Below are 22072 nucleotides of genomic sequence, written 5' to 3' on the forward strand. Positions count from 1 at the left end.
GCCAGGATGGGATAAAGCAGAGAATTAATTTCACCGGTCACCATTTGAAAGCATGTGTGTGTGTTGGTCATCGTATGAGTGCATGTGATGTGGTGTGCCCCGAAAAAAAAACAAAAAAACAAACAAAAAAAACAAAAAACTTGTATGGTAGTACATGAACGGATGCTGCCTATGAAAATCCCTCATAAGGGGTGCATCCAAAATCTGGCGCCGTGGGAGGCTCCTCAGGACCATAGCCTTCCCAACTGACCAAGTATTAGAGTCCCCGGCCACGTCGGCGCACATCTGACTCGCCGTGTGAGTAGGCTGGATGCAGAGTGAGGCAGGCGGCTTGAGGCGGATTGCACAAGGATTGATAAAGGACTCTATTTCGAATTTCCCATCAAAGCAGGGGCCTAGCTTATTGGACTCTACTTTAAGAGGCTAGAGTATTTAGAGTTAAGCCATACCCTCCTGTCCTGGAGAGTACTTTGGGGGCCGGGATGCGACAGCAAGTCGCCCATTTATGGCTGCTGGTGGAGGCACGGAACAGGGCAGTCCTGGCTTGTCTCCAGACCTTGGAGCAGCGGTGCATATGAGCTTGGACCGAGGGAATGGCCAGTTCTAGTTCCTGGGCAGGGAAAACAGAAGTTTGGTAACCGAGAGAGCATGGAATGGGGACATACCAGAGGAGGGGTTAGGCAAGGGAGACTGCTCCGGTAACAATAGTGGATCAGCTGTTGGACAGAGAGAGACCAGTGATAAAATCGACAGCGATGTGTGACCAGGGACGAAAAGACGGTCCAGTTGATTTTGTGTTTGTTTTACTCGTGACTCTATGTCTCATGTGGTGGAAACAAAGCAGGTGGGCACCAGGATGGATTCTGGAGCTGTACTTTTTTCTTCTGAGTAGAGCTGGGTTGACAGGGCATCCGGCTTGATGTTACAAGAACCAGGACGATAAGTGAGAGTCAAATTAAATCTGCTAACAAAAAATACAACCCACCTGGCTTGTCGGGAGTTTAACCGCTTAGCTGTCTGTATGTAGGAGAGATTCTTGTGGTCAGCCCATACCACAAAATTCTTCTCCCCCCCAACAGAGAAACTCAGCACCCACTGGGGAAGAGGAGGGACTGATTAGTCCTGATTCAAGGGACTCCTTGATGTATCGCTCCATGGCACCATGTTCAGGCTTGGAGGTTGTGGAGACAGTGATTGGGAAGTGAGGCACCTGGCAGGAGCTCTGCAGCACAATCATAGGGACGGTGGGGTTGAAACATGGCACAATATTTACTGAACACAGGGGTGAGGTCATGTAGGTACACAGGCACTGAGGAGAGGTCAGGAAGCTCAGAGGGAGGTGATGGCTCAGAATGGACAGGAGGCATGGCGGAACACAGACTGTACGAACGGCAAAATGTGCTCCAGGAGAGGATTATACCTGCAGCTCAGTCAGTGTGGGGGTCGTATTTCTTCAACAAGGTGATTCCGAGCACCACAGGAGTCAAGGGACAGTCCATGACGTGAAATTTGATCCCTTCCCGGTGGTTACTAGACAACAGGATCCTAATGAGGACAGCCTGGTGGCTTACACGAGCAAGCAGGTTACCATTAAGGACTTTAGCCTCCAGAGGGGGATCGAGAGCCTCTGTATCTATTCCTAATTTCTGCGCAACATTAGTCACTGAAACTTTCATCTGCTTCCAAGTCTTAAGGCAGAGAGGATTATAGGCTGGGATTTCCACGGGAAAGTGGCAGAGAGCTGGATCCGTGGGGGAGAATGACTAGCTGCTCGGCTCATCAGGATTTCTCCCATTACTGGTGAGCCATCTCTTTTACTGGGCGAATGGGACAGGAGGAGATGAAGTGGCCAGCTTGAATGCAGTAAAATGCAGGATTTGGCAGTGAGCGGTGAGCTCTCTCTTCTGGGGTTAATCGAGCTCTGCCTTGCTGCATGGGTTCTGATTCCAAGGCCGGGCTGTTCATTTGAGGTCGAGATTGAACAGGAGTTTGGAGGTAAGCGTCGGGGCGGGACAACGGGAGAGTTGGAAGCTTTCTGTTTGATGGATCTCTACTGGTGCCGCGCTAAGGCGGTTGTCATTACATATTGCTAATGCGACGCGTTGTTCCAGATTAGCTGGTTCTTCAAGGGAGACTAATTCATCCTTAATTTCCTCACTGAGAGACTGTTGGAAAGCCCCCTGAAGCGCCTCATCATCCCAGCCACCCACCGCGGCTAGAATTCTAAATTTGTCGGTGCAAGTCGGCTGCAGCCACGCTAACCTTGGCAGAGGGAAAGCAGACGTTCAGCAGCGTCTTTGCCTTTAACAGGGTGGTCGAAAGCTCTCAACATCTCAGTTGAGAACGCACAACAAGAGTTACAAACCGCAGACTGGCTCTCGCCCACACAGCTGAACCCCAGGCGAGAGCCGGTCCTCTCATGGAATCGAGCAAGCAGGCGATGCGGGAGCGGGAGCGGTCTGAAGCGTGTGAGAGGGGCTGCTGCTCGAAAACGAGGAAAACACTGTGTGAAAGAGGCCTGGCAGGAGCCTGGATCGCCATCATATTTCTCTGGTGCTGGAACAGCAGGTTCCCGAAGGGGAGACGGGGTAGCTGAAGCCTGGCTCGCCGTAGCTGAGGGGGAGGAAGGAGAGGGGACTTGAGGAGCTGACTGTGCTGCAGTCGACTGGCTGAGTTGAGCAGTTAATTGGGTTACCTGATTAGTGAGGAGGCCTGTCCGGTGGAGCATGGCTTGATTGTCAAACAGAGATTTTAAACACCTGCTTGTGTTGACCGAGTAGCATACCTCACCTGGAGAGGGCTTGGTGAAGCGTAGTAATGTCCGGGAGTCCTTCGGGGCTTGTGGTCTGTGTCTGCCGGGTTCACTTTCAAGGCCACATCGTACAGTCGAGGCTGAAGTTGTCAGAACCCAAACGCGGACGCAGAGACAGATGACAGATTAAGAGGGAGTTTATTTTAAGGTCGGGTCGGGTAGAGAGGGGAAGTCGGGCTGTGTGGAGAAATCCAGGGGGAAACAGGGACTGATCCAAACCGGGAAAATGGGGAACAACGGGAGTGCAAGGGTCAGGGAACCAAAGAGTCCGGGGAGGGATTGGGAGTCACAGGAGGGGTCGGAGGCAGCCGGGGATGGTTCTGGAGGCAGAGGCAAAATTGGGTGAGTCGAAAGTACAAGAATCTTGCTAGGCTGGACTAGACTGACTGTGGAACAGAGTCTACAATCTGGTAGCGTGGTGAAGCTGAGGGTCGGTTGATTGGAGATTGGTCGCTGCCGCCCGACTGCACACATGGACCCCCTCCTGTAATCCGGGAAGAGAAACAGACACACAGAGATCTACCTATCTATCTGTAGAATATGGTGTATGGTCTGAGCTGTGTATATGTGTCATGTTGGTGATAATCGGCATGCCCAAAAAGAGGAAATGTAAGTTAATTTAATCATTGTGCAAAGATTAGTTTTACTATTACACTATTTCAGACGCACTAACCGTCTGGCCCAGCCACACGGAAACGGCAACACATCAAATCTTCTAGTTTCTTTTTGAAAATATATTTCAATAAACAAGCCATCCCTCTGAATACATAACAGCTATAATTGAATAATTCAACAAAAGCAAATGAGATGAATTGTTTTTGAGGAAAGAGTTTTGATTTACAACGTCCCGCCGTCCCAGGCGCCAAGGGTGAACATGTGATGAATGGCTGATGCGGGTGAAAGGAAAGGATCTAGGAAAGAACAAAGAAGAGGCTGGTAGATGATGAGCCCATGGAGTTCACAGTGATAGTATCGATATATACACAGTATATACTGTATACTCTATATTACATTCTTTGAGGCAATTTTTCATGACCTATAGGGGGCACTTAAGATCCCACCTCTTCTGACGTAAAAAATATAAATAAAAATTTTACAAAATCATACTCATCACATCCCAACCAAATCACCTGAAGGAAAAAAATGAATCTAAATGTATTTTAAAGTTATCCTGCATTTTCTTGGGTTCATATCGCGTCCTCCCTCAGAAATATTACACACCTTAACACTCTAACCCTTATTCTCACTGCGGTGTGAAATCACACCGTGTCATGGAGGGGCGAAGGTCTCCCCAAAAAAAAGAGACCAAATAGAAAGGTCGCGCGACGTAACTTTGGTGTTGTATCAGTCGCGTGTTTTTTTTGCTCTGGCTTTTGGTGTGTGTGTGTGTGTGTGTGTGTGTGTGTGTGTGTGTGTGTGTGTGTGTGTGTGTGTGTGTGTGTGTGTGTGTGTCATACCTGTCGACCCTCTCGTTTTCCCCCCGGGATTCTCCCTTATCTTACCCTCCCCTGCTGCTGTCCTCCCGTTTAAATATTTTCCTGTAAATCTCCCGTATTTTTTTCCTTTCTAAAAAATAAAAATAAAATAGGTTGGCGGGTAACGTTGACGGTAGGCTGCACGATCAAAGCGATCTCTGCTCAACTGCTGTTCCCCGTTTCTCTAAACAAAACCAATAAAGCAGTGTGTTTTCTTATCGCAGATGTATGTATTTTCCTCTGATTCCAAATTGGAAGAATCACCAAAAGCCCTGTGTGGAATTGGGAGACTTTCTCAGTCACTCTCTTACTCTTCGATCGAACATTGAGCCCCAGGAAAACAAAGAAGGACAGGTGAATGATTTTTCTCTTTTTTTTCTGAGAGCCCTCGTTCTTGCCTTCCCTTTCTTCATTAAACATATTTCTCTGGCAAAGCAGTTCTAGTAAAATAATTGCACACGCTATTTTATCGGCAGGTTGCAGGCAATTAATCATGTCGCCGCGGGGCCTTTATTTCCATTTTCAACATTCCAAAACAGTGAAAATATTTTGCTGGGCTTTTTGGTTTCTCTAGGGTGATGACATTACAATGTGTTGACCGTGTTACGAGCGAGCTCTGATTTGATTCAATTATTTACTATTATTTAGCTTTTATTTAAATGTTTTTTTGCCCATCAGTCAAAAAAAGAAGTTCAGTTGTCAAATGAGATGCTCAATCACCTCTTAAGCTTGCTTTTATAGTCGCTGCACCACCAGAGAGAACAAGCATATATAGTTGCACGTTGCCATGGAGATATTCTCCTTGAAATAACTGCTGTAAATATTACAAAGAAGTCCCGAGGGAATGCTCTGAATGACTAGGAAAGAGCAGTAACATTTAAATAGAATGTGTTAAATGTATATATATTTATTGTAGTAATAAAATAGCCCAAATCTTTGGACAGAGACGGTGCGATCTCCTTCCATGAATTTGACGCTATGTGGATAAAATCTGGTTATTTTTGTGGTCACGTGTGGACGAGATGGTACAGATTGTACCTGCTGACCTCCATGCACAACCTTCCTTCGGACGCGTCCACCCGGAATTACTTGAAGCGCACGGCGCCGAGTTCCAAAAATTGGGAGCTGCGCACCCTCGCGCAAAATCGCAGTGCGGCACTGCCGCTGGCGCCGCAACGACGCCTTTTATGTCGCGCGCGCCACTGCGGCTGCAGTGTTTATCAAGCAGCTTTAGCCTGGTTTACATTACCGTCCACCGGCCTGTGACATTAAATGGCTTTCCTCACTTACATGCTTAATACAGACTACAGCTCCAGTCACAAGCATAAAAACGAAAACCTTAAATGAGGCGTCCAACCTTACAGTAGTAAAGTCCATTGATGGTTTTTTTCCCCCCTAAATCTTTCCTCTCACCGGATTTTACAACGTAATAATAAGATCGTTCGCCTGGAGGGGTTTCCATCAGTTTCATATGAAATCAACCCTTGCATCATTGTCTCCTACATGTTTCAATCCTGCATATTCCCCGATTAATATTCACGGTTATTTATTTTACACGCGGTGCTCCGGCCGAGGTTTCCTCCTCCCGTTGTAACTAAGTGTTTTTGATGTGGCAGTTGGAGGCGGACCATTGGCCCGGCACCAGAGAGAGAACACCGCGTGCCGTTTAATAGCCTGACCGCAGGGCACGATCAATACCTCACTCCCTCACACGCTAACCTAGCTGGTCAAGAGCCAAGAAGTCTATAAGGCAGGTTCCTGCTTTTTATTTTTTTAAGGACATTTACCAATACAAACCAAATACAGTCAATTAAAATATTATGGTACAGACACAGTAATCCATTTGTTGAACTATCTATAGAAAGAGAACACAAAGCACTTTATACATCTGAGCACGTTGGCCCTTCCGTCACGTTCAAAGCACATTTCTTAGAGGACAGGGATTTCATTTTTGGGGTCCAAAGAATACATTCATATATCGAAACCGCTTTGGTCCAGGAAGGAAGGACTTGCCCCAGCCGTGCACCAAACTTAGTTCTGCTTTTTTTTTTTTTACTTTTTATCCAATGCACTTAGCCTTCTGTTATCATGGTAATTCATTAGCAATGTCTCCGCCGACAAAACACTGTTAACTCACAACTGGAGCCAAAGGAGCGCCACTACGTATCTGAAACTCAACCCTTGGTTCTTCTCCTGTTGTATTTCAGTCCTCAGTGAATGTTCATTAGAGGCAAGGTCCCCGGTTTGGACCCGGTGATGTGCGGCCCCGGGCTCCGAAGAGCGGGGGGAAAAAAAGAAACGACGGCCATTAATTTGACAGACGCCTCAGTGAATCCCGACACTCTGATTTAGCTCCGTGGTATCACAGTCCGGGAATCTTTGTCTCCCAGGAGAGGGCGGAAAAGGGAGAACTCTTTCTCTTCTTGACGCAACGTGATAATTATGCACGGATAGAAGATTGATATTACGGGACTCCAGGGGACCTCTGACCTCTGACCCCTGAGTGAAGCCTCCTCCTCCTCCTCTGGTTTCTCTCTCGCTGCAGCTCCGATAAGGCGGCTCCGCCATCACTCTGAAGGAAAGCACGACAGGAATGCTTCACCCAGATCCACAAAATTGGATAGTTGTACATTCGTACACGCACATAAGGAAATACATACACACATACACAGACACGTACACAACCCCCCCCCAAGCACATGCATGCCCCCCCCCCCAACACAAACCCATATAGACGCATGTGTCCATAAAAAAATATTGCCAGCGGGTAAATTAATCACTTGAACCAATACATTAAATACAGACCACTTTTACCATTCATAAATTAGCATGTGCAAATAGTCGACACTAAAAGTAGACATACGAAGTCAAGTCATGAAAACCCTTCAACCCACCGTTCAGCAACTCGATGGGTAGTTGATGCACTGCTTTGAAAAACAAAAATCTATCTATCTACTGTTTCTCCTGATGTTATGGAGAAAAACAAAAGTACCAATCTTAATTGTGAGCGTTGGGGATCGTGAAATATTTCTTTACAGAAAGAATTTCCATCTTTGTTCTCCTTATTATTTTATTTTGCGGAGTTTTGTTCTGTGCGTCCCTGGGTCTATACTGCATCTTAAAAATTAAATTAAATTAAAAAATAAAAAATAAAACAAAAACAGGGCCCGCTAAGAGTGGAGAAACTGGTGTTGATCTTATTGAAAATCAAAAGTCGATTCTTGCCTTGACACAGTTTACGCGTTTTAGCATTTTTAGACCCCGATCAGACTGAATGCTGTGTGAGGATCACACTGCTAGAGTCACTTTTTTCTTTTTTGTTGTCCCTTTTTGGTCACTGTCACAGGCTATTATGGACAAAAATAAAAACTAAAAAAACACCTTCAAGCAGAGGAGACAGAGGTGACAAAACGTTATTTTAAGTCACAGTGTTAAGATGATGCATGGGTGTCTCGCAGAGTATTCTTGTCCTTTGCTTTACTGTAAGTGTCACAGCTTGCCATTACAACTCAGCTCTGGGGTTAAGTGGGCGACTGCTGATATTGTATATGTACTTTCTATGTATATATATATATATATATAATGGAACTATTCTCAGTTTCACATTATTTGATCATTGTCAAATTCACAAGGGTCCAATATGCATCCTACATATTGGCTTATTTTCCCATGACCAGCGTGTGACCCCTCACTATGTCCATAGAAAAGCCATAGAATGACCTGGTGTGAGCAGCTGCCAAGTTCCCATGGCTCCAGAAGCGGCTGCTTGATTGCTGTCGTCACCCTACACTACGGTGTGCGGGTCAGCGGAACGTGGCTTCTGTCCAGGGTGCGCGAGACGGGCAAAAGCATTTACAAACGCCAACGAGGCATCGCAATGTATTCTACAGTGTATCCATCGTTCAAGGCCTGCGCCCCTGGCCTCGGCGCCTTGTTTGTTTCTCTTTGGGATCAACGTTCAGGTTTTATCTCCAGTACCACAAAGAAAAAAAAGAATAAAGAGACAAATTTGATACACAGCACTAAGTATTTTGAGGTTTTGTTGTATTTTTCTGGTTTTTGTTTTATTTACACGACGCGCCGCTGCCTCGAGAGATCCTTCCACGCAACGGCAAGTTTCAACGTCGCCGACCCGAGAGATGGTTTCTCCGTCCGTCTTGACCGTTTACTGACGATTCTATCGCCAAAGTTCAGCAGCGGAACGAGCCAGAGCCAAACCAGAGCCAAAGGGGAAGCCTCCCGAGTTTCCCGGCACGTTTTCTCGTTTCCTGGGCGACTGTTTCACAGATGGCTCTCCGCGTTCTCCCCGGGCGTCTTGTAGCACCGCGCCCTGTCCGTCATGCCGATGTCCTCCACCTGGGGGCAGTTGCCGCCGCCGCCCTTCTTCCTGCAGGCCGTGCCGTTGTTCCAGCCGCCCACCAGCGCCCGCTTCTCCTCGGGGTCGCACGGCGGCGCCGGCGGGGCGCAGGGGGTGGTGGTGGTGGCGGTGTTGGTGGTGGTGACGTCGGGGAGGCGGGGCAGCTGGTGGGCGTGGTTTAGCAGGCTGCTGCTCTTGATGTGCAGCGGGTGGCTGTAGGTGTGGCGGTACTCCTCCTCGATGTTCCGCCCCAGTTTCCAGCGCTTCCACTTCTTCAGGATCTCCGACTGCACCTGCGGAGGCGTTCGAAAAAATGGAAATAATTCCCGTGAGCGCTGGGGTATGACTGGAGAATAAGCACAAGTTGACAGTTAGAAATGAATGCTCTCACCTCTTTGTTGAAAAAACAGTACAAGATGGCTACCAGCAGACCCTGCGGAGACAACCCACTGTTACTGAAGCTTCAATTCAGTCAGGATCTTTGTTTTTCCAAGCTCCAGCATGGCAATTGGCAGAGATTACACATATATGTACACTGCATTTAAGGCTACATTTTGATCCAAAAACTTCGCAATTTAACCTTTTCTTTGAAATATTTGTATCTGTATCTGATTGTGTCATTTCCTCTCACTTTCCACTTTTGCAGAAAGGGCTTATCCATATCGAACTCCCTCTCTTATCTTGACGGAGGTAGTTCTAATGACGTCTGGCTGCAAACCGGACACATATCAGCTCTGTGCCCTGAACACAGTGTCGCTGTTGTTGAACCACAGTGAGTCAGACGTCACCAAAGATTAAACTCTTTGAGAATTTGGTTTGGATGGAGAGTTGACCACACCGAATAATCCAACAACAAATAGAGTGCACTACACATTCTTATCGCTGGAAAGAAAATTTGTTTTATCATTCCAGTAGGGCTTGCTGCACTGTATGGTGTAGTGTTTGATTAGACTAATAATAATAACAATAATAATGATGATAATAATAATAATTTGATTCTGTTAATATATAATCTGGAGCATAAACAGCCACTTCTAAACATGCAATCATACTGGATGATGTTTCTAGAGACCAAACCTGGAAGGAACTGAAGAAGAGGTCGATGAACATTTTGGTGAGACGCACGACCCCCTGCGTTTTGGTGGATTCGTCCATCACGAAAATGAAGAAGACCAGGTGGATGCCGAGCAGGGGGATCAGGGTGAGCGTCGACTTGGCCAACCTGAGGGGCGGCGGAGTAGAGGAAAGGGGAATAAGTGATGGGGAGAAATAGGGATTTTAGAGGCAGGAATAGTGATGAAACCGCAAAACAGGCACGTGAACCATTTTGAAAATCTCATTCTCACCTGAACTTGTAATCCGTGTATCTCATCTGGTGCGCTCGCAATTTCGAGACGAGGATCTTCAGGATGTGTATAAATATGAGAAAGTTTGTCTGCGGGAAGGTTAAAATGCGCGTGTCACAGCAGCAATTACAATTTCATTCATGTTTTAACGTAATCACGCAGCTTCAGCCGGGTCGCAACGCTCGGTCCCCACCGGTCGGAATTCCAACAAAAGCTGGTTATTGCGCAAGTGAAAACCGCGTAGGAAATTGATCTTTGGAATAGCGCACACAGGGGTTATTCATAATCTCAAAGTCTAACGTCTGAAGCTTCACAGACAAATCCTGCGACGGCCCCCTTCGAAACAGCAGGTTGGCAAGTGCCGGTATAAAGAATAATAACAGTCTAAATGTCAAGGGCTGATACACCTGGTGTTCTCTAAAAAGCTCAGCGACTTCTACGCCGAGGGGGCCCCTCGTGGAGGGGGGAGGGAAGCGGCGTGGCGACGGGGGCTACGTGAACAACCAGCAGGAACCAAACCTCCTGTCCCTGCGAAAACTCAAACACAGGAATTCCTGTGAGATACAGGCCACTTAGGAGGAGGATTGATGCATGGAAAATGCAGGGGGACGTCTGTATAAAACGAGCCTGGCGGTGACGGCCTTGACAAATCTGGCCGTTACGTAAGCCCAGAAGTGGCCTTTAATTAGTGGGGTCGGCTGTAAAGGTCCTCCTCTCGTTTTTGCAAACGAGGCTGCGCACTAAAGGCTCTTGTGGCCACACCGAGGAGTCCGTGGAAAAAAAAAAATTAAAAACCCTTCGATCACGCCCTCATTTCCACATACTGTAAAAACGTCCTGGGATGCTGAACCTGACCTAACCTAAAAAGGTTAAAAAGGTAAATCCTTGCGTGAGATCTTTTCAGGGGGAGTCTTAAAGTATTAAACGGTTAATGGGACTCCCGAGGAAAGTTAAATGTCAGGCTGAGCGACGTTGACAAACTCAAAAACAATATAAATCTTTACTATATCTATCAACCTACCCCGAAAGCGAGAATTTTACGATATTTTGGGGTCACTATTGGTGCTTTCATTAGATGTTTTTTTTTTTTTACGCAAGAACATTTTGTGAATCAATCATTAGCAATGTGGATATTATGACCAAGCAGGTAGCGTTGATGAGAACAGTCTATGAAGTTCAGAAAATTTCAACAGTAACAGCCTTAAATACGTTATTTGACTGTATCCCGATATTCTTATAACCAAAATCACAATATCGGCAATATGCTAAATGATTAAGAGAAAGCGTTAAATATATATCAATTAAATATCATCAAATAATAGAATGACAGAGCTTGTGCAGTGTTGTGTATCTGCACTCCCATCATCAGCGTCATGATCTGCCGTTGGGGGAGAAACGGGGCGAGGCTGAGTGAAATGAAGTGAAGGGGTTTTAAAAAGGGGCGTGGCTTACCACTACTGCCAGCAGTATGGGCGAGCGGATGATCCACCAGTAATGCATGTTTATATTGTTCAGCCAACAACTGCAGGGGAAAAAAAATGCAACAAGGGTCAATGAAAAATCACCCTTGAACGCCCGTGAACGCAGTGAAAAACTAAATTCTTAAAGAGACAGAAAATCTAGACATCTTTCCTTATTTTAGAAATTAGTTTGACCTGTGTTGGAAGGCTATAAGATAACTTCGAGCACAAGATTTGTGTTGTTGTATTTTCTCACCCCACTGGCATAGAATTTAGACTTAAAAATATCAAGGGGAGATTAGATATAGGCTGCATCCATAATTTAAATGACATAGCGGATAGCTGACGAAACAATTTAAATCAAATGAAAACAAGCCTCTAATGTTTTCACTGCGAAATAATTCCAAATACGCTGGACATTACCATATTTACCATGAAATAAAATGTATATAGTAAACGTATTTCTACGTTAAGACATAGAAACAGAAGGATAAAAAAAAAAAACTTACATTTGATTTTCATACATGTATTTAATGATCACCCAGGGCACAAGAAATATGAGTGGAACACCTGTGGAGAAATTAAAGAAGTCTAAATGCAAAAAAGTCATTTTGTGGAACATTGTTAATGGCTCTTATTTAGATTTGATCTGATAGGTTGAATTTACCAATTCAAAATTTTAATAAAAATATTATACAGCCTGACCAGCAGCACACACACACACACACTCCGGAACGGCCGTGTTGGTGATTTTCCACAAATACCACAAATCAGTAATTATTCTACCATAAAGAAAACCTGCTGTGCCCTAACAAACTCAGAGGTCCTCTGATAATTTAAATGGGCGCTGGACGGTACCACTGATGTTTCCAATAATTACATCACGGGTGACATTGTTGCAATAAACGCAGATATACTGTATAAGGCACATTGTTTCCTCCCTCGTACAATTTCTGGAATTTTTCGTGTTGGCGTTGGGGAAGACGGGTTGCCAAATGCTTTCACATGGTATTGTTTCCAAGGGAAGAAGCAACGCGTGTGACGATTAGGAAAAACCCCAAAACTTCTTACCGACTTGCCTCGTAAAAATCACATTACTGGCCTAGTCTTGTAGTACTAACACCTCCGGAAAGGGCTTTGCTCTCTTCTCTCACACACAAACCCTGTCAAGGCTGTGACCTTATAGGCTTCCTCTACCCTCAGTTCCTCACCTGTCCAGCAGGTGTCCTCAGCTTGCCCTCTGTGCGTCTTGTTGCGAGTTTGTTCGTGTCTGGCTTGTACTATGCCACAACTTTGTCATTCTTGTCTCTCTATTGCTTGTGTTTTGGTATTTTGCTCGGCTTCAAATAAAGTCTACCCGTTTGCACTAGGAAACTAAGACTCATGAAGGAGTAGTTTGAGTCTGGAGTCAATCCGGCAATAAAAGTCGTTTGTTCGTTCATTTTGGTCACGCAGCTCTGTAACTGCAGCCAGGCACACAGGCATTCAACGGAAGCTGAACTCTGGACTATCTGGATATTCAGGTTCCGGAACACATGTAGCACACAACCGGAGATTGTCTGTGTCGGACGCACTGACACCTACTTAGGCGAGGGGCAGAGCCTGGGTAGCGCGTGCAGGGGGCAGGTCGTGATGCAATGGCGCTGCAGAGTTTGCAGCACACCAAAGAAGGCGGATGAGGCCTCCGGCTTATCAGTAATTGTGACCTTTTTTGTGGTGATACACCATGTATTTGGACGTATCCGCAATATAAACAAAAGAGCGGAATAGGAATATAAAGGAAATCAGAAATGGTATTTATGGTATTTAACTATTCTCTCCGTACATGAACCTGATATTATAAGTACTTGTGCAGAGTGGGGCCTCTTTCACTAACCTCTTGAGGAATAGACAGTGCTCACCCAAGGTAGGGGTCAAACAGTTCAAACAGTTTGGGGGGGGAGAGGATCGGCGCACACAGTGATGTTGTTGCGTGCACACAGACACACAGGCTCACCCCAGCCAATGCACAGGTAGATGTTGAAGTAGTTTCTCTCAGTGAAGACGGTGATGACTAGAAGGTTATGGAGGTAGATGCCTTCAACCAGCAGCCAATAGCTGCTGGCCATAATACTGTACTGCATCATCACCGTGGCGATTTTACACCCAATCGCCGTCTGCAACAGATGGTGGGGAGGTTAGTAATTTGTAAAAACAATAATTTTCTGAAAATGTGAAGTCGAGTCAAAAAAACTAAAGACATTTTAAGGTCTTTCTGGAAGAGTATCAAGGCAACCACTCCCCCATTGCTGTTCTAAAATCAGCTCAAAGTCTTCACGTTGAGTGGCTCATTGTTAAATTGCACATGATTAATGACCTCATTGTTGACCAGAAGCTCCACTGGAGGTAAGGACGCCCTGGGGAAGCCCTGACCCTGATCGCTGCCCATGTCATGTGATGTCATGTTCAATGCCTGGGACTCCATCAGAGCGTCTTTGCTCAGGATGGACAGTGATCGCAGGATGAAGGAGGCAAACAGATTCATGTGGATGTTGTTTCGCGTGCAGTGCAACTTCCTGGGGAATGAGGAACAATGATCTGCAAAATATTCCACTTGTCTCTTCACGTATCATTCTTAAATTAAACGCTTGAGCAGAACTCTTATAGAACAGCTTATAATCAGGATATACCGTTGTTTTCCTTCCTGCTTTTGATGCACAGCCTATTGCCATTGTCTCCTTTTTTTTTTACATCAATCAGGAAAAAATACTACATTAAATACATATAGCAGATCCATAGGCAAATAAAATGATCATATATGCACTATTTTTGACGAACAATCTTTACCTGAAGAATATGAGGATGCCAAGTGCCAAAACCAAAGCCACAAGTGACAAGGAATAGCCCACAGTGTACATTATCCAAAAGTTCATAAGGATCTCCCCATACTGTGGCTGGACGGACACAAATACACACGTACACAGCATTAATGTTAACCACTTTTGATCAACTAATATGTCAGCAATTAAATTCTTAATAGTTCACCTGCAGAAATTCTTACCGTATTTAGATCATTCACATCACACTCGCTGGTATTCCTAGTTTTCGCCCACTCTCCACTGGCATAACATTCCTGATAGACCATGCCATGCTGGACTGGAACGCAGGCACATAAACACACAACCTCCATCATTCATTACAATCAACTTCACCAATGGTAGAATTTGTCATTGCTCTCCTTTGGAGTTCGGTAAATGTGATTTTGCTTCGTGAGGGTGGGAAGGTAAAGGTGTCCTCTAACCTTTGTGGTGCCAGGGCAGGTACCATGGACATGGCACGCTGACCGTGGTGTTGGGCTGTCCATCGGGCCAGCAGGCATAGAGGTCATAGGTTCTGTTGCACACCAGGCCTGAGGTGTAAAAATATGATCATAAAAAGGTAAAATATCATTATTTTATTACTATTTAATCATTGTTAGACTCTGACATTTATGTAAAAAAAATATATATATAAAAAAATCTTTCCTCTATTTTTAGCCATCATGGTGTATTATAGTATAGTAGTATACTATTGCAGTATAATCTTGATTTGACCGTAACTGGATTCTGTACCAAATACACAATGGAAAATCAGCCCAAACTTCACCTTCTCCCTCGACCATCACCACCTGACAGCTACGATGTGCTCACCGGTGTTCAGAGGGTGCTGGGTGTTGTTGCGGGCACACTCCTCCATGTACAACTTCCAAGTCTGCACCACCTTATTCAGGGTAACTGCAGGAGACTCCTAACAGAATGACGGTACATATACAAGGACATGCTGTGCATTTATTATATACGATTTATAATTGCATTATATAAAATCCAATATACTGTATAATGCAGGTTTATAAATACATAAACAGGATTTCTAACAGTGAGAAGGCACTATATCCCGAATCTATTTCTGTGATCTAAACTGCGACACAACGGGCCGGCTTGAGGAATTGTTCCATACAAACACCATTGTGAGCGAACAGGTGCCGCTGCTGTTATTCATTTGTTTCACTTCACTTCGTATAAACACTTATGGTAAACAGCCTATCCTCGTGCTGAGGTGGCGATCCGTCAGGATGACACTCTTTCAGTGTAATGTGAATATGTTCTGGGGGGTCTGTGGTATGTTCTGCGTTTGCAGCGCGACAAGCCGATGCATTCCACGTTGGACACTTCATGTCTCTAACACGGCGGGGACGGAAGGGTTGTTTATGGTCCGACACCCCTATCTGGAGTATCTCAAAAGGCTTTGCCGGGCCTCAAGGAATTAGGTCCTCTGCCACACTATGCAGGCCAGCGGCTGACAGGGAGCCTAGATATGTATTACATACTGATTCCCTGGGGTGTGAGAGAGAGAGAGAGAGAGAGAGAGAGAGAGAGAGAGAGAGAGAGAGAGAATAGAGAATAGAGCTATAGGCTCATGCTAGAGACACTTACCTGGCTACCGGAAGACATGGTGAGTATTGCCAAAAGGAGAAACCGCTGTGACATCCCTTTTTGTCTTGCTGCTGTGGCTGGAGAGGGTTATTGGGGAGCGAGGAAGAAGGCTCAACTCATAGAGGGACTTTATTTTGGATCATTACACTTCCTGGATGACACAGAGATATGCAATCCATCACAAGCCACATACGTCACCTGCGTTTTCCTGGTATTTATATCCGGCGGATATCCAGGTATTAAGAACATAGTTTTGAACACATTTTTGTAATTGATCTCAGTTAAAAGTGCAGATATTCAAATATACGGTTTTATGATGGAGTTTTAGCTTGTCTCCTAGTGAAAAGCCTGTTGTTCATTTTAGTTATTATTTTAGTTGGATGGCAAGAAAATCTAATTTCAAGTTATTAACAGCCAGGTCAATACACAACACTGATGCATAAATGATTGTGTCATCTGCATTATAGTGAATAATGTTGTGGATAACTTCTGACCCTATGTCATTAATGTCTAAAGTAAACAAGATAGGGCCTAATATTAAGCCCTGAGGAACCCCATGAAGGACCTTCACAACACTAAAATGATAGCCATCAACACGTATGGCTTGGGATCTCCCAGAGAGGTCCAAAAAGAGAAGATAATCAAATATTTTTCCCCGATTTACACTAGATTTAGATAGAATATTGATACCATAAGATGACTTTGCTTATTAAATCACATTTATTTTTTTATTTATTCATTCACATTTCTCAGCCTTCAAAAAGTCTACCAATCAGGAGTTGTTTTTGAGGCCCACACTTGAGCCCATGCCACATCCCGAATCCTTAACATCTCAGTAGAAAACCAAGGGTTACTTCTGTTCTTCTCAAATGAGCGCATGTTCTACACTGTTAAAATCATTAGAAGTATAGCCAAGAGGTAATTTGGGATCAGGATGGCACATTAAAAATATATATATATTGTTGAACGAATCATATTAAAATGCTTTCTCAACAGCATGTTTAAAAGTTCTCTTTAGGCTGATTTTGGATGGGTTTTTGTTGCCTCAAACTATCTCCGATACAGACTATGGGGCAGTGATCACTAAAATCAAGGGCATATGGACCATTTAACACTATTTTGTCATTGTGATTTAGAGAAACAGCTATAGCTTCAGAATCTTTACTTAATGGTGGTGTATTGAATATGACAGGCCAAATAAGAGAAGAGAATAGGGATCTGTGTGGTCCCAAAAATATTCCCTCTCACCCAATGACACTTTTGACCAAGTGATCAAATCAAATTAATTAGGCCATTGCTTTGGGGTTTGATCGCAGACTCTTGGGTCATTACACAACATCATGAATCACTTCCAGCAAGTATTGTCCGTGTCTTATTTGGTCTACGACTGGCGCCTATTACAGATCTTGTAAATTTGAGGTTCGGCCCTCAAGTAATTGAATAAAAGGTATTATTTGATAAAGAATGAGACACTATGATTAGAGACCACATGACATAAATCCAGATTATACTAAGGAACAAATTCAGAGAAGAAAGATTAAAAGCTGAATGCTACTTTTTGTGGGAACACTGAAACTGCACTTTACAATCATGTCAGATGAGAGCCAGTCAGTGCACTATTAGGAGCATAGCTGGCACTGGTAGGAATAAAACCACTAATCAAAGCTGTTTCACTGCCATGCCGCACCCCTCACTCAACTGCAGACAGTTATATAATAACTATTTCTACTATATAATAATTCCATGGACCGCGGTCAAATACAAGAACCAGCTCTTATGTCAGCCTATAAGCCCCCATCAACTTATCTCATACAGTTCCCATAATAAGCAGTGAAGGGGAATGAACATCCCACTGTTTGCCCCGAGAGCATGGTCTGTCCCCTCGGATCCATCCAGACCACTCAGCTACTGTTTACACACCCCTTAGCCTATGCTCAGCCTTTAATACCTTCAATTAGTGCAGGGCACAGCTGAAGGAAGCCCTGGGCTGGTCCACACACAACAGGTCCATGCAGCCCCTGACAAGTCGGAGGTTGAAAAACCTCCAAGAAATTCTGTTTGTCCCATCAATGAGACAGCTTTAGCTCAGAAGCACTTTGCCCTCCTTCCTGACTCATTTCCATGCTTTCCACCTGCATAATTTAGCTTCTGTACATGTGTGTGTGTGTGTGTGTGTGTCTGTCTGTCTGTGTGTGTGTGTGTGTGTGTGTGTGTGTGTGTGTGCGTGCGTGCGCGCACGCGCGTGCGCGCACGCGCGTGCGTGAGGGCGTTCGTTGCGGCGTCAGTCCCCGGATTAACCTGTAGGTCACTCACCTTGCGTATTGATCTGCGTTAAAAACCTCCACGAGAGCTTTGGCTGAAGCTGGAGAACGGAACGAAATCTGAAACGTTTCTGCAAAAAACACCTTGACCATGGAAACATTTTTGGCTAAAACGTTTCAAATTCCATTCCGTTCCAGTCCGGAGGCGGGAAGCGAGAGAGAGAACCACGACCGTGACGTTGGCGTGTTGTTTGGGATGTCTTTGGTTTTATCGACAGATGATTGTCGGGGAAAGCTTCATGGCAGATAGGCCCTGTGTGTCGGGTTTACGTGGAAGCACCAAAAGCAATCACAAAAATCGGAGACTATTTGCTGCTTGACATAAACACACCACTTCGAATCTGAGAGGCAAGAGGGTTCCACCCACAATCTACCATCTACTGCAATCCACCAAAACCCACATCCCCGTTGCCCTGCAGACTAGAAAAGAGTTTAAAAGCTATTGCCTTTAAATGGCCCCGTTCACCATAATGACCACAGTTTGCAGTTAGGGACTGACGGAAGGACTCTGGGTGCATGAGGAGTCATAGAGAATTCCCTCGAACCCTGGCCTGGCGTTGGGGTAGGTCCGGCCCAGCTCAGATTACCGCCAAAGGTGCGTCTCACCACCACAAGGCCTGTCTGGAGTCACGGTTGAGTCGCCACACGAGTCTATTCCCAGTCTGAAGTCTGAATCATGCACATTCGGACAAATACAACAAACTGCTTCTGCAATGGAAGTTGTTTAGAGATTGACTGAAAACCAAAATATGGGTCTAAATCAATGAATGGCTTACCAGAGTTGCTCAGCGGTTGACAACGTGCCGGTGAATGAGGTTTTTTTTAATGGCTGTACAGTATATCCAGGTAAGCGTGACTGACATGCATGTGGCTGGCCGTGTGCCCTTGGCGAATGAAATGGCCTTACATAATTTTACAAGGGATTCCCTCCTTTAGTCTCTCTCTTTATCTACCTCTCTCTCTAGCTCTCTCCCTCTCTCTTACCTCACAACATGCACAAATAGTCTTATATTCTAACCCACTACTCTACTTACAGCAGTGCAATGATTAACCAGACTCTGCTCTCTGTGGTGTTGGGGGAAAAAAAGAGCAAATGAGGAAGGAGAAAAGAAGTGTGTCTATTTAAAACGCAAAAAAAATAGCCATTTAAGGAGGAAAAGATAAGTGTGGGGGGGGGGGGGGGGTAATAAAGGATGGGGAAAAAAAAGGATAAAAAAGTTTAAGAAACCATTTAAAACTTCAAATGCATTACGTCATTCAAATGTCAAGGACATTTTTGTTGCCTGTGCATGGGTCTGTTGTAGTAATCATTGGCTTTGTTCAAGATGTAATACTTTATTTCCAAACCAATTTAATTGTTAGGACATTTGTTTTGTGTGCTTGTGAAAGACATTTCTCACAACAATGACATCAAAGACTTTAAAGGACATTCAAACGTAAAAATAAAATATTGCTGAAAATACATCTGATAAAACCTTAACAAAACAAGCGTTAGAAGAGAATTTAAAAAAAAAAAAGAATTGTTAAAGACCAAATAGAACTATAAATACCATTGATGGGACAAAATATCAAACCACAACCATGGTGATATAAAATGTATGAAGATAAAGTCTATGTAAACTACTAAAGCCTTTGAGGATTACAGGAATGTCCAAAAAAAAACCGGCTCATTCTAAGGTAACGATTCTTATCTTCGTGGGATTTTACACAAATTAAAACATACATATGAATTTATTTATTCCATTTCTGCCAAGTCCGTCCTGTAAATTTTACACACTGCACCTTTAAAGTGACTCTGATTAGGGATAGCGTGGCCATGTGACGTCACCGCGGTATTGAGCATCAGCTCAAATAAATATACATATGCCCATGAAATAAATCCTGAAATAAATAAACAACGCAATAAATATATAAATGATTAAATATACACTCGATAGACCGGGTGGAGGCGGTGGTGCGCCCGAGCCGAGGTGGGATTTTTCATTGCGATTCATGGGAATCTTTCATCACTTTCATTGCGCCGCAGGGTTTCATGAGACCCTCCGAATCTTATGCAAAGTTGCCATTTTCTAGCGTCGAAGTGAGCAAAACTCCTGCAGTGCACACCACGGGGGCGGTGCAGCTGCACAATCTCCCTTATTTTATTTCGAACGTTTTCAATAGGCCATTACAAAAATACATTTTTCGATTTACCGGACGCGGAAAACACGGAGACAGTCGGTCATTTAGTAAGCACATTTTGACATCCCTAGTTTGTAAATGTGTTTAAGTAGCATTAATGGACTGCAAATTCCAATAACAAAAAGACAATTACTCTTTTTTTTTTTTCAGGGGACAGTGCCGTTATTTTTGACGTAAAAAATAATAATAATTGGCCTGGCAGAGGTTCTAGTTGGCCTGGCGGCCTGTACCAGACCTGTGCAATTGGAGGGAAAACACTGGAATCCCTGTGTCGTCACTTAATGATCCCACTGTGGTGTGTGGATGGGATGGTTTGAGCAGCCACACCCGATGCTTGTTGGTTGGGCTAATGAGCCGCAGGTTAAAAACCCATCCACACACACTCAGTCAGGATGGGAGCCCTGATATGACAAGTTCCATCTGCTCCTGGCCAATTCCTCTAGTCTCCTTTCGGCAATAAACTGATGTCTACAACCCGTCGTCTTCTGTGTCTCTGTGCCGGAGGGCCCTGGAAAGGCCACTTGGGTGGCGTGTGGCAGACGGAACTGCCGCACCCACATTATTCTTTTCAATCTGGGAGGGTTGGCGACCCGACTCGTGACAGATCGCTGCCGATTTGCTGCAATGGCTTCATAAAAACAACCCCGTCGTTCCATGAAACTGGAGCCGTGCGAAGCTCATATAAAATGAGTGTGACATGATAATTTCTCCGTAGTCGCAAAGTCAACATTGGCCTATTTGCTTTGAGCGCCGACAGACCAACTTAGAGGAAATATCAATCTCCAGTCGCAACATCTCTGTGAACTCAAGTGAGAAACCACGGGAGCGGAAGAGTCAGACGCCCCAACATTTCTTTGAATTTTTTCTTTTAATGGTTAATGGAGTTTACAAGGCTCCGCCAAGCTTTTGTATTTTTTGTTTAGTGTTGGAAGACTCATCAAAGCATGTCTTTTCTGAGCAAAAATCCCCCCCGGAATAAGAATTAAGCAGACCATACCACCAAATCAAAGGCCATATAATGATCACATCCCCAGGCCAACGGTGGAACCACTTCCCTGTTTTGGGGATAAATGACGAGATAGGAGAACAGCCACAAATAGCCAAATTGGTCCCTCTGGCTCCCTTGCCTCGGCCGTGTGACTCCCACCGGCCATGTCACATCTTTAATGTCAGTAATGACCTTAACAAGCCAATCCAGAAAGTGATGAAGGCTCTGGGTTATTCCTTCAGACACACAGCTCCGGGTGGCTAAACAACACACTTTCTGGGGGATCTTGATTGGTGTGTGTTTCCCCCTAAAGGGCATTGGGTTCACGGCTAAGTGGCCCGCACCGAGGCCTGGCTCCCAGCAGGGGGCGGAACATCCAGGTGGGATTAGCGCGCGCGCGCACACACACACACACACACACACACACACACAGCTCCACGCCCGTTGCCGTTCAGCACGAAAGGCAACCAAAAAGCCTTTGACAAACACATGGAGTGCCACAGGGATCAAAACCTTTTTTCGTGGTTATAAATACATTAACATTAGGTGCTTAGCAGACGCTTTTATCCAAAGCCAAACCAAGTGCATTTGCCAGAAGCCAGTTAACTAAAAGAAGCATCATCAGCAAGTACCAGCGGCAGCTTACAGTCATTTTCAGAAGCAGCCTCAGCAGACACACCA

The 22072-nt window shown here is 44.8% G+C and overlaps 1 protein-coding gene across 1 annotated transcript; it reads right to left on the reverse strand.

The window, feature by feature from the left end:
* Nucleotides 1-8568: 8568 nt before the first annotated feature.
* Nucleotides 8569-15169, reverse strand: gcgra (glucagon receptor a; the record flags this gene model as incomplete). The annotated part of the gene is made up of 12 exons (XM_080010034.1): nucleotides 15119-15169; nucleotides 14731-14838; nucleotides 14491-14585; nucleotides 14277-14383; nucleotides 13807-14005; nucleotides 13447-13606; nucleotides 11960-12020; nucleotides 11443-11512; nucleotides 9991-10079; nucleotides 9722-9866; nucleotides 9036-9077; nucleotides 8569-8937 (listed from the first exon to the last, which is right to left on the reverse strand). The coding sequence occupies exons 1-12, from the start codon at nucleotides 15162-15164 to the stop codon at nucleotides 8569-8571; spliced, it is 1491 nt and encodes a 496-aa protein (XP_079866160.1). The 5' UTR covers nucleotides 15165-15169.
* Between the last annotated feature and the right edge of the window lie 6903 nt (nucleotides 15170-22072).

This window comes from Zeus faber (assembly GCF_960531495.2).
Source record: "Zeus faber genome assembly, chromosome: 11".
NCBI classification, from domain to species: Eukaryota; Metazoa; Chordata; class Actinopteri; order Zeiformes; family Zeidae; genus Zeus; species Zeus faber.